Source organism: Giraffa tippelskirchi, chromosome X, assembly GCF_054371585.1.
Source record: "Giraffa tippelskirchi isolate mGirTip1 chromosome X, T2T-mGirTip1v1.2.pri, whole genome shotgun sequence".
Lineage (NCBI taxonomy): Eukaryota > Metazoa > Chordata > Mammalia > Artiodactyla > Giraffidae > Giraffa > Giraffa tippelskirchi.
This window is the reverse complement of record NC_137289.1, coordinates 47,076,990-47,090,670: the sequence shown is the minus strand read 5'-3', so window position 1 is coordinate 47,090,670 and position 13,681 is coordinate 47,076,990. Positions and strand designations below refer to the sequence as shown.

Sequence of the window (13,681 nt, the reverse complement as noted above, 5' to 3'; positions counted from 1 at the left end):
GTGGATCTTAGATAGACAGAGCTTTAGTACCAGGGCAGAAGTATGATACAGTGGTTAGGAGCATAGGTTTAGACTCAGGCACACCTGGTTAAGATTTTAAGCTCCATCACTTACTAGTTGTGTGATCTTGAACAAAGTATTTAACCTCTGTAAAATTCAGTTTTCCCTTCTGTAGTTTCTAAAGTGAACTAAGCTCTGTCAAGCTTTGGTGTCTCTGGATAGGCAACTCCCTCTGCCTTAAATACCACTCACCTCCTCTAATCTTGACCAATTCTTACTCATTCTTCAGATCTGTAATCCATATTGCCACTTCCTGGAAGTCGCAATTCCCTAGAGTTAGGTAATGCTCTCCTGTATCTCCTCCCCAAGGATCCTAAATACAACTTCAAACATAAGAAATGTATGATAATTGGTGGTTTTAAAAAACTTGCTTCTTCCACACATTAGGAGCCAGCAAACAAGGGCCTGTGGGCTAAATCTGACCCGTGACCTCCTTTTAGCTCCCAAGAATGGTTCTGCATTTTTATAGAAATGACTTTAAAAAAAAGAAGAACAGGCAACAGACATCTTAAGTGTCCCTCAAAGCCTAAAATATTTACTATCTGGCCCTTTATGGAAAAGGGTCAGCATTTGCTGACCCCTGCTGTAGATCATAAACAATTTGAGGGTAAGGACTATTTTTCATTTCATGGTATGTCCTGTTCTTAGCACAATGCCTCACACACAGGCACTCAGATATTCACTGAATGAAGGAATGAATTAATGTTTATAACCAGCATTTTTTAAAGTATAATTAATGATAGAATCAAAACACAACTTTGTTTTGTCTCCCAATGTCCAATAAAATATACTCCTTTGGTATAAAATTTCTCTGACCTTGGATGGAAACTTGGACAAGGCCTATGACTTTTCTGTTCATTCCTTCAAGAATAAACAGTCTTAAAAAAATCACTCAAAGTCACAAAACACAGTCTTGATTCAGTAATCAGGACATATTCAGTCCAAGATATTAATCAAATTCTTCAAGTTTTACTCAGAGAAATAAGGTCTGCCCTCCCACCCCATGCTGAGGCCTATAGGTGTTGGCCATCTGCCTTTGGAGAAGAGGGGAATGACAGCTTTTCTTCTTTCTCTCCCTACTTGCCAGCTCTGATTTGGACCCTCACCAAGGTGGAAGCAGGAAGAGGGACAAGAGGTAAAGGGATTGGTCATTTCTTCTTGATAGAAGAAAAGGCTTCCCACTCTCTGGGTCTCTGGACCTTCTTTGGGTTCTTTAAATGTCCTTATGACTGAGGATCACTCAGCAATACTATTTGGGAGACCTGGGTTTATAATTTATATCCAGGTTGCTACTTTACAGCTCTTTCCTCCACCCCTAGGAATACGACAGTTATCTCCAGCCTTTTTTTTTTTCCTTTTGCTGGGGTCTCTACATCTAGGTGGTTCTATTGGACTGTGTCCAGTGTGACCCCACATTTGTTCTCCCTATCTCTAGCATGGCACCCTTTTGATTGATTCCCAGGAAATCCTCAAACATCCCTTGCCTGATAAATTCTGAGAATGCTGGTCAGTCCCAACACAGTCAACCCTATCCTCCCGCCAATGACCACGTTCACTTTCTCAGAACGTGCAGCTCCAAGTCTCTGCCTCTACTGCAGAGAACAAACGTCGAGCTCTCTGAGTGGTCTGGAGAAACCCCTCTCCCTACTGTTGAGGTGAAGGAGGTAATACCTCCACCATTCCAGCATTCCTGTAGAAGGTGGAGTGGAATCTTAACCTGCCAACAGATCTCTTCAGAGACGTGTTTTCATAAGTTTTCCCCCAACTCTCCTCCACAATGAGACTTCTTTTTATTTCTTGGACTCTGTTCTGGAGCATTTCCTTTGTAAATTTTGTATATCATGATCTGGCTTTGAAATTTCTCATCTATTGTAGGGCATCTATGTCTTTCTGGAAATTTAAATTTTAATATCTTGTTACCTAAGCTTTTTTTTTTTCCTAATTAGGCAGGAAACATTAGACTATCTCTAATGATATCTCCAGTTATATTCAAATAACCTCATTCTTTTGACGTGTAAAAAATTGAGATGGCAACATTAACATTTATTGAGCATCTACCATGTAGTTTTAGAGCTGTTTTCTCTTCTAACACTCATGAAGAGAGTTTTTCCCTTCCTTTAAGATAATAAAACTAAGAAATTAATTGACTATCTCAAGGTAACCCAGAAAATATAGATTAAAGGTGAGGCTGAAACCTAGGTCTATCTGACTTCAAAATCCATCGTCGTTTCTTTACAACGATCTTCAAACTTTTTCACCAAATTATTCCAAATGGCAGAATAGAATAAACATATATCCCTGGAGAAGTCTGGCTAGCCCAATGAAGCACCACTGCAAGTGCAATATTTCTCTGAAGTCTCATGCTTGATCATAAAAGTGTATAAAACATTTGCATTTTATTCCACAATATGGTTTCATTGTCATATATACTATCTTGAAAATTATCACTCAAATTGCCTATGTTCTCCCTATCTGAAATCTCAAGTAAAATTGATCCTCTCGAAAAATGCATCATATTTACCGTGTAGTTTCATGAATCTTGAGCATACTACTCCAGTTTAAAATACTCCAGTTTTCCTACTCCACAAGGTATTAGACTATGCTGGTGATTTCAAGGAGAGTCTCAACCCATTGTGACTGCTAGAACGAGGGAAATGAAAAGATAAAAGATGCAAGACTTGTTAAAGAGAATTTGGGGAAAAGGAAAAAGCACTGCAGTAATTTCTTAAAAATTGGAATAACACATTATTATGCTATTATTATTATGAAATTGAAAGTGTTAGTTGCTCAGTCTTGTCCATCTCTTTGCAACCCCATGGACTGTAACCTGCCAGACTCCTATGTCCATGGAATTCTCCAGGGAAGAATATTGGAGAGGGTAGCCATTCCCTTCACCAGGGGATCTTCAAGACCTGGGGGTCGAACCTGGATCTCCTGCATTGCAGGCAGATTCTTTAGTGTCTGAGCCACCAAGGAAGTCCCCATTATTATTATATACTATTATTATTATTAATTACATAATAACAATTGTTGATGACCATGAGTTTTTGGATGAACAAGGCACTAATGACGCTATAATATTGGAAAAGTGACATGAGGACATTCAGCTGTTCTTAACCCGGAGGCCATGCAGCACAGAAATTATATGCCTATTTCTGAGAAAGTGGACAGTCCATAGCTTTCATTAAGTTCTCAAAGCAGTCAAAGACCCACCAAAGGTTCAGAACTACTGCTACAGAGAAAAGAGCAGAGTTTGGGATAGCAGTCCTTGTTTTCAAATACTGGCTCCAAGCTTATTAAACTATGTGATATACTTCATCTCTAAGCCTTGGTTTTCTTATTTGTAAAATGAGAATGATAATACCCAAACTACAGAGTTGTTGCAAGGATTAAATGAAATTCTCTACATTAAATGCTTGACATGGAGTAAGCACTCAAGAAATGTTAATCTCCTTCCTCTTGCCACAATATATAAAACATGTGCATGCGTGCTAAGTGGCTTCAGTCGTGTCCAACTCTGTGCAACCCTATCGACTGTAGCCTCCCAGGCTTCTCTGTCCATGGGATTTTGAGGCAAGAATACTGGAGTGGGTTGCCATGCTCTCCTCCAAGGGATCATCCCAACCCAGGGATCAAGCCCACATCTCTTATGTCTCCTGCATTGGCAGGCTGGTTCTTTATCACTAGTGCCACCTCGGAAGTCCCATACAAAACACAGTAATGGGGTTGCAAAGAGTCGGACACGACTGAGCGACTGAACTGAACTGAACTAATGACATTTAAACTACAGGTGGATGAATCACTTATAATGACACATGTACCCGGGATAAATATGCTTTATTTAAAGATATTCTACTTAAAGGTTAGACACCCCCCCATTAGAAACTCAGACCTAGATTCCAAGACTGATGTTAAATTTCCACAAAAACTTCAAAATAAAAGAATTCAGTTGGTGCCTAAAAAAAAAGTTTCCCAAACCTGGAGAAATACATGTGGACACATACTGTTTATAAAGATGGAATTATTTAAATACCACTACATCCTGGCATGTTTGGTTTCAATTCTACACATATATTAATTACTATAAAGCCTAAGATGAAAAAAGTCTTGAGCAGGAGATCTGATTTCCTTAAATGTCCTATGAAGAGGCTTTTACAAAAACAGGGAGTCTTCGCTAATCCTACAGATTCATGAAGAAACCTCGAAGGGGTTAAAGTGGAAGGCTTAGACAAACTTTGCTTCTGAGCTTCTCTCTTATCTCCTCCCTCTCAGGCTCCCAGCCCCTAAGGCAAAGAAGAGCTGATTCACTACCTTTCCCGCACTCTCTTAACTGTTGCCTGCGAAAGAGGAATTGGGGACTTAACTATTCAGGCTGCTTCCATTCAAGTGTTCCCGAAGGTATATACACATCCAAAGGGACAATTCTCATGGCTGTTCGGGGTTTACAAGGAGCAGGCATCTGAAACTGCGCTCTGAAGCTGTAAGTGGCAACCGGCGTTTTAAGTCACTAATAGAGGGTGCTTTTCTCTTTTGCGCTGCGAAGATCTGACTCTTCAGGAGGATGAAAGAGAAAGCGTATTTTGCATGAACACAGTCCTGTTTCTCTGGCAAAACAAGGCTTTCTTTCTATTTTCCAGATATTCCAGAGATGTTCCTGAACAACTTGCCCGACTGTGTAAGCTTCAAAAGGGATCCTTAAAAGGCCAGCCCCATTCATCCCATGAGCCACGAGAAAGGTAAGAGAGACTTGGAAATATGATATTCTTTATGGTGAAAATGCGGTTATTTATCGGCAGGTGTGACAAATCGGCACTGTCTGCCGCGGAAGATACAGCAGCTCTCACTTGAAACGCTTATTACTTAATGGCTTCAGCCACTGAAGAAGCGCTTGCGGCTGGAATTGTTTTTTCACAGGCTCCTGTGGAACTAGATTTTCTAATAGTTCCCACCCCCTTAGTTTCTCTCCCCCACACCGGGCAGGTAAATGCGAACAGAATGCGTTAACTCCTGAAAGCTATTGCAAGAGCCAAAACTGTCTCTTCTGAGTTGTTTCACTAATCATTTTCCTTAGCTATGTGGTGAGATTTCAGCTCTGAAATTCTATAAGCAGGTGTCATTTGGAAGAATATAGAATTGCCAATTATTTCAGAACTTTATCACATTAAAGAAAAGCAAAAGGAACTATGGGGAGCTCCTTGAGGACCAAAACAGGGATCAGGTTACACTTATCTCTATATCCCCAGCACTTCGTAGGGGGCCTGGTACTTGGTTTGCACTCAAAGGTTTGCTGAATATGTCAGTCTGAATATATACAGAATTTTGTTTCTCTTATTAGAAATAAGTTTCACCCTAGGAATCCCTCTCCATGTTGATGGACGGGCAAAGCTTCACACTCCCTTCTCATTTTAAGGAGAAAAAATTCATGGTCTGGGTATGTATGTTATTTTGCCTTTGAGAGGTTATATGTACTGTGCTGACATTGAACATAATCGGAGACTTGGCATTTCAATGTTCATACCAAAATCATGATTTTTTTTTTTTTTTTTGCCTAGAGTTTTATTTACCAAGTTAATGACAAAACATACAATCAGAAAATCAGAGGTGCATTCACATTGTTTGTAGGTGTTTTGATTTACATTACAAGTAAACCAGATGTCCAGGCTAATGTTGGACATTGGCCAGTTATTAAGTTAATCTCTTTCCATTTTCCCTTCCCCCAATCTCCCCTTCCATTTTCCTTTCTTCTCTCTTTTCCAATGTTTTCCTCCTACCCTATCTTCATCTGTGCCTCTTAACCACTCATTTCCTCCCACCTTTTATCAGCACTTCCCACACCCCTCAACACCTTCTCACATTTTTCCTTCCTTCTTCCCCCCTTTCCTCCATCTCCCTTCCTTTCTTTTCCTAATGCCTTTCCCATTTTCCTATCCCTCACTCTCCTTATCCCTCATCAGCTTTCCATTACTTTTACAAAGACTAGAGACTGATTTTCATTTCATTAGCTTTTCAGAAAAAAATGTAGGATACAATCATCTTACAAAGGTCTTTCCAAAATAACCAGATTTTTTAGAATTAATAGAATTTTGGCTTCTTTTGAAATTGCATGGTTGTTTTTATTTCCAAATGGTCCACACCTTATAATAGAGCACTCACATTGTCTGTGCAACTCATCAATTAGTTAGCTAAGAGAGCTATGGTGATCCTGTCTGGAAAGCTTTTATGAGAAGTTGTCACAGATATAGGAACAGATTAAGAAAGAGGACCCCCTCCATCCGTATCTAACTTTTCATCTACTCATTTCAAAATCCTTCAGATTTAAGGAATTGAACTGATAGACCTCTCTGAATTGAACAGGATGTTTGGTGTTCTGCAGACACAGAGGTTTTAAGAAATATATGGTTAGTTTTCAAAACCCTCAAATGAAATGTTTAAAGAAGTTGACAAACTGTATATGAGAGTATTGTTATCTTCTTCTTCAGCTTCTTCAAGCTTTCTTCAAGCTTCATAGAATTCTAATAAATATTTAATAAATAGACCTTAAGGAAAATTCAGGGTTGATTGTGTTAGAGACAGTATTATTAATTGTTAATGAAAAGCATCTATAGACACAACTGAACTGTCTAAAACTTCAGGCCATAAACCCACTCCATGTAGTTTTCCTTTAAAATAATGGAACTGAAATAATTCAAGAGCAAAGTTTTTAACAAAGTGATTATTCCTTTTTTTTTTTTGGCTGTGCCACACAGCTTGCAGGATCTTAGTTCCCTGTCCAGGGATTGAACCCAGCTCCACAGCAGTGAAAGTGCCAAGTCCTAACCACTAGACTGCCAGGGGATTCCCCAAAAGTGACTATTCCTTAATTCTAGGTTATACTCAGAAATGTAAGTCTTCTTTGCACAGTAAGAGATAGGAGAGTTGGGGAGGGAAATAAAAAGGGAGTTTCAGGCACTTCCCCAACCTTTATTATCTATTGAAACAGAGATAACACCATGCTTCTCTCCAGATTGTCAGTGTTAAGTACATTTCTTCAGTCATATCCATGCATTTATTCAGTAGTTATTGAGCAGCTATTGTAAGCATGGTTATATAAGAGATCATGTGCATGCATGTGTGCTCAGTCATGTCTGACTCTTTGTGACCCCATGGACTGCAGTCTGCCAGGCTCCTCTGTCCATGGAATTTTCTAGGCAAGAGTACTGGAGTGGGTTGCTATTTTCTCCTCCAGGGGACCTTCCTGACCCAGGGATTGAACCTGTGTCTCCTGCATTGGCAGGCGGATTCTTTTGCCACTGAGCCACCTGGGAAGCGGATGGAAGGTTGAAAAAGATCCTCGAGGAGTTTATAAATTATAACTTGGGAGAAAACACAGAAAATAGATACTTACAATATTAGGTGAATGTAACTTCTCTAGGAGGGATAGAAAGCCTGTGGAAATTAGGATTTGATAAGAAATCAAGGTCAGTTTCATAAGCTGAACTATGAAGAATAGTACCATTTCCCCAAGCAGAGATATACAAAGATAGAAGGAACAGGTCAAACAAAAAACATGAAGGCAGGGAAATAGGTGACAATGAGCATTACAGCTTGATTGGAAAGTAGGATAGTGGAAGGAATTAAAGTTAGCCAGGACCAGGGCCTGTACAGCCTTGAATGCCAAGCTAAGGAGAATGGAATAAAATTAAAAGGTAATATGTGGGCTACTAAATATTTATTCCTTTTTCATCCTATAAGAATAGTTATAAGTAAATCATATAATGATGCAATGTAGAGTAAAAAGCACAAATCAAAGAAGACATATAGCTTGACACTTTTTTTTTATAAAGTTCAAAACAAAAATAAAAAACATAGTGTTTAGGCATAGGGATGTGTGTGTAAATAAAAGCAAGGTAATGATTAACAAAATTCAGAATATTGAATTTGATAGGGAGGAGCATAGGTAGGCATCATGTAAATTATTATTCTCAATCTTACAGTCAGTAGGTTTTTGTTCACAGGTGTTTATTCATGGGTGTTACTAAGTAAACGAGTAAAAGAGAACCTGGAGGCACCCATGATGACAGTGTGCCTAACCAGGGAGTCTGACTTATCCAAATATGTGTACTTGGAGGTCCATGGGAGACTAAAAAGACAGTATACTACTATTGATTCTTTTCCCACTTGGACAGCACTAACAGTGAGTGTTGATTTTCCTACTACTTGTGTTCTGGAGGCCAGGTGAAAACAGTATGCCTCCATGTGGGCTGCTGGGGACTGTCACAGTCCTGACTCTCGGGCGCTCCATTCTATTTGTAGAGTGGTGCTTCTCAGCCCTGGCCGCATATCAATACCACCTGTGGACCTTTAAGCACTACAGCTGTTTGCCCCTCCCCCAAACCTACTGCATCAGAACCTCTGAAGGAAGGCCCCAGATAGACATATTTTCAAAAAGTTTAGTAAGTGATCCTAAGGGCAGCAGGGACTGGAAACCATTCCTTGCAGAGTGTACTTAGAAACTCTGAATGGGTAGCTTGTCACAAATATAGATTTCAGGGTCCTATCCAGAAAGACTCTGATCTAGAAAGCAAGGGGAAAGGCCTAGAAATCTGCATTTGTAAGACACATCTTCCAGGTGATTCTGATGAAGGAACTTCCTTCAGAAACACTGCCCCAAAGGTTCCAAAATCCTAGGGCCTCAGGGGGATCACTCTGTGTATTCGTTTCCTAGGGCTGCCATAAACAAAGTACTACAAACTAGTTGGCTTAAAACAGAAATTTATTCTCTTAGGTCTGAAGGCTAGAAGTCTGAAATCCAGGCAACAGGGCCATGCTCCTTCTGCACTCTGTAGAGTAAAATTCTTCCCTTACTCTTCTGGCTTCTGGTGTTTACTGGCAATCCTTGGCCTTCCCTGGTTTGTAGGTGCATCACTCCAGTCTCTGCCTCTGTCTTCCCCCTGTATATCTCTGCCTTCTCTTCTTATGAGGACACCAGTCATATTGGATTTAGGGCCAACCTAATGACCTCATTTGAACTTGACTACATCTGCAAAGAATGCCCCCCCCTTTTTTTTACAAATAAGGTTACATTTGCAGGTACTGGGTGTTAGGACTTCAATATGACTTTTTTGGGGACACAATTCCATCTGTGGCACTCTTTTAAATAGTTTTTAAAAGTAGGGTCCCCAAACAACCAACAGAACAGTTTAGCTTTGTTGTTTAGCTGGGATATCTAGATAGAAAAACTGATAGTTAACTCTCAAAGCTTGATATGCAAAGGATCACCTGAAAATCTTGTGCTTAGAATATGTATTCCTGGACCTTGATCCAAAATATTAGAACTCAATAGGCCTGGCGAAGGGCCTAGGAGTCTACATTTTAAGTAACGTAGGAGGTTCATGCATCACATTCTTGAGAAAAACTGAATTTAGGGGAATAAGAAAGGTCGAGAATCCAGTGGTCTGGGGAGAAAGAGCTCCCAAGAACAGACCTTGAAATCTGCATTTGTAACAAGCTACTCAGATGAACCACTGCCTTGGGGCTGGTGTTTTTAGAGAACAAAAGGATACCTATGTGATTACCTTTTCCACTTGTTAGTGAATCAGAAATCAAAATAGATGTTCTTTTAAGTATTGCAAAAAATGTTTCCTAGACTATAGCTCCAAAGACGGTAGAAAGATACCCTGTCCCTTTGCTATTGTTTCTGTGAACCAGGTGGTTCTGCACAGGCGATAGGGGCCATAGGTAGGTAGGCTAAGAATCATGCAGATTACAGAAAGTACAGTACCATGCTGCTGCTGCTGCTGCTGCTGCTAAGTCGCTTCAGTGTCTGACTCTGTGCGACCCCATGGACTGCAGCCCACCAGGCTCCTCTGTCCATGGGATTTTCCAGGCACGAGTACTGGAGTGGGGTGCCATTGCCTTCTCCGACAGTACCATGAGCTAGTAAATATAAATTTTAAGCTGAAGTGCTCCCGGGCTAGGGGAAAATTGAAGATTATAGGAAGAGTAATGTGATTGTTGGAGCTATTTCTATTAACTCTCCTTGGGCATGTTAACAAGCAACAGAACTGGGCTACCTTGTCAGCTCTCTGCCACAATTGCACATGGAAGCTTAACAGGTGATGGTAGTTTATGTTTTGTGTTTTTTTTTTAGTCATCTCTATTCAAAATTCATGCTGGGAAAAACAAGCTAAATCATTTTGGAAGTCTTCAACAGCAAATAGTTGACCCCATTTACACACTGGAATATTTTTGCCAATAAAGACAACATTCCATCTTTACCAATAATGAAAGATGCAGTTACTTGCTCAGAACAAACACACCCTTTCAATTACTTCTGATCTACAAATACTGGGGATGGGGATGTATTCTCACCCCACAGACCTAAATGAGAGATAGAGAACACAAAAATAAAATTGGGGGAAGCCTGCATTCCTGAAAATTCCATAATTTGTTAAAGTGACCCATGGCACTGGGACCTGGGGTTTGAAAAAACAAATCCTTAGCTTTAGATCTTCATTTCAGTGCTAGGCTTTCTCGGTTAATCTATAGCAGTGGTTTTCAGTCCTGGCTGTGCTTTAGAGTCATCTGGGGAACTTTTTAACAATACCAGTGCTCGGACTCAACCTAAGACTAATAAAATCTGATTCTCTAGAGTGGTGAGCAGGCCCTACTGTGGAGATTATGATTCAGAAAGTCTAGATTGGGGCCCAGGGTCTATATTTTAATAAGTACTTCAGGTAAATTTTATAACCAGTTAGTTTAGAAAACACTGTCCTAATCTAGCCAAGTTATTAGCTGCTGTCCTCTGATTGGAATTTTTCTTTAACCTTGTAACAGGTATACCACTTAGAAAAAAAAACAACATTCAAAATGATAAAAACTCAGGATATCATTTTAAAACTAAATTTCCCATCTAAAACCATTTTGTAATGTATCAGTTAATTTTTATTTCAAAAGAAATCACCATCTCTCTTTCTTAGATACCCGAATCTTTTATTTTTGTTTTTGATTTTCAGGAAAATAAATCTGTTGAGGAATTTGAAGAGTCAAATCTTCTGAGCCTAGACCTACTGCTGTCAGCATCTCTGAGACCTCCTCCATCTGAGAATTACCAGGTCTGACAACACTTTCCCTCCAGCCTACAGTGAGGGATGTCAACAAAACTGTAGAAAAGTTACATTCTCTAGACTTCCAGCCCTCAAGCTGTGGCAGCCGGGAAGAAACCTTACAAGCTCCATCCTTATGGGGGATTCAGAAAGACAAGAAGGGCAAAAACTCAGATATGCTGAGCTGGAAATATACAAAAGCTTTTAGAAAATCTCCCCACAGAAGAATCCAATCAAATTCATGTAATTAATGCACACATTAGATAAGCTGTAGATAAAATAGAACGTTTTCTCCCTCCACCAAAAGATAGAAAAAGTCTGATTTAATACTCAGACATGCTTGTCCTCATACCAGTATTATAAAGCAGTTTTGCCATATATATTTTAATCAGTATAGAAGTAGGACTGTGGAAAATAAAATATTTTATTTATATTTTAAGAAAGTGGTTAAGAAGTTCTGATAAAAAAAACTGTTTGGGAGAGGGATGCTGTGCTGGAAAATAGAGACGGTATGGCAACTGCCAAATTAGAATATCATTTTCTTGCTTATGCAATACTGACTTGGCTCTGGTTGTGATTGCTTTGATTGTGTATGAGATTGTTAGAACACCCCCAGTGTATTCAGAGACAGTCTAAGTGACTGTGGAATGCCTCAAGGGCAATAGAAATCAACTAGAAATAGGTACTAACTCAAGTCTTGAGTGATGATGGAGGTGCATTTCAAGTACCATGGAAATCTCACTGGACGGGCCCATTTCCCCACCCTGGCAACAGAGGTTGACACTACTTCAGATAAGTATTCCAACCTGTATATGTATGTGGGCTTATTCCTGAGCCTCTTGGCCATTCTCCTCATCCTGCTCTTCACGATGCTCCTTCGACTCAAACATGTCATCTCACCCATCACCTCCGAGAGCACAGAAAGTGTTCCTCAATTCACAGACGTAGAGATGCAGAGTCGGATTCCTACTCCTTAAAGCCAGGATGAAAGTGAGCTTTACTGGATTTCAGTGAACCCTTGTATGCTGATGTCCAGGAAAGCTGACTTCATTACATGTAGCTTCCTGTTTAAGGAATCAACAAGTTGTTCACTTAACAAGTTGTTCATCCTTTCCTTGTGTTATTCTTTATCTTGACTCTGCTTGTGGGATATCTAAGAGGTTTGACTCCTTCCTTGCCAGGAATACAGGAAATGGCAGCTGCTTGGGAGGGTAGGTTTCCATTGTAGCCAAAGAGAGGCTGGGCCTTGAGCAAACCTCAGATCACAGAAATTCATATGCAGCTGTTGTTTAAAACACAAACAAACACAACCCTGGAAACTCCAAGAACAAGGAAAATTTGCCTTTGAAAGGGTTGATTGTTCAAAGAGGTTACCCCAAGAAAGGAACAAGTTTTAATTTAGCAGTTAGACCCAAAAGAATCACCTCTGGTTACATGAACTTAACTCATGTTAGAGGTTAATGGAAGGGACCACAAACCCTTTCCCAAAAGAGCAGTGATTTTATCAACTATGGCCATCAGGTTTGTCCCAAATGAAAGAAGACACTGTTTCAATTTTAAAAGCAATTTTGCAAAAGTAAGTTTCTAGTGAACAAATTCATCTAGAGAGGGAAAATGTGCATTTTCTATCTGTGTTATTACTATTACTGGACTTTAAAAAACTCAGATAATGGTAGATATATTACAAAAATCTGGAACAATGAGCTTCCCTCAAACCAAGGGAAAATTAAGTCAAAATATGCTTATGATAATGAACATTATATGATATGTGCACCTTCTTTGCCCTTTTCTCCTTCCTATCACGCTCCAGGATTGAGTTGCACTCAAATTTAAGCTTTGTTTAAAGATGGCCTTGGCAAAGAAGACTCAATTGTACTTTAAAGCAGAAATGAAATAGTCTTGGTATTCTGTTGTTGAATGATTGTGGCTTTGGACAAAACACTCAAGCCTTGGCTGCCAGGTTTTTCTTTCTGAAAAATGATCTGAGAGCTATTCAGTCATCAATAGACTCCTCTTAGATCTGAGTGTAAGAAAAACAGAGACAAAGGAGGAAAGGACTAAACAATACCCTCCAACAAATCTTTATTGAGATCAGTGTCCTCAAATGTCACATTTGTCTTTCCCAGAAAATGTTCCTCCTTTCCTGATCCCTGCCAAAAGATGAAGTGTTTCAGTTATTACTGATAAGAGAAATATATTTTGAAAAATTCCATTCTCATTAACAGCCCTAGTGTGCCAGTAGTGGGAAACAATTTGATTTTTTAATAATTTACTTTCCAAAAGGGAGCCAAAGGAAATGAGTACTGTTTACAAATTAGAAATTAGAAGGCTGGTCATACTCTTGCCGCCAAAGAACTGAAACACCCATGTTAATTTCTACCTGCTTTTAAAAAAATCAGTTCTCGCTTACACCTAAAATATGGTCATCAAATTTCCACCAGGTGCTCTCTTGGGAATTGTGACAGTGAGAGAGAAGTGGAATAGATGTCAGGTTAATGGCACCTCTACCAGACATGCTCTCGAGTTTGTTACCAATT

General features: G+C 39.6%; 1 protein-coding gene across 1 annotated transcript; it reads left to right on the top strand.

The window, feature by feature from the left end:
- The first annotated feature begins 4,345 nt into the window (after positions 1 to 4,345).
- On the top strand, positions 4,346 to 12,121 carry SERTM2 (serine rich and transmembrane domain containing 2). Its single transcript, XM_081564142.1, has 3 exons — positions 4,346 to 4,540; positions 4,698 to 4,796; positions 11,055 to 12,121. Exon 3 carries the CDS (start codon positions 11,849 to 11,851, stop codon positions 12,119 to 12,121), a length of 273 nt encoding a protein of 90 aa, XP_081420268.1. The 5' UTR covers positions 4,346 to 4,540; positions 4,698 to 4,796; positions 11,055 to 11,848.
- Positions 12,122 to 13,681: the final 1,560 nt, after the last annotated feature.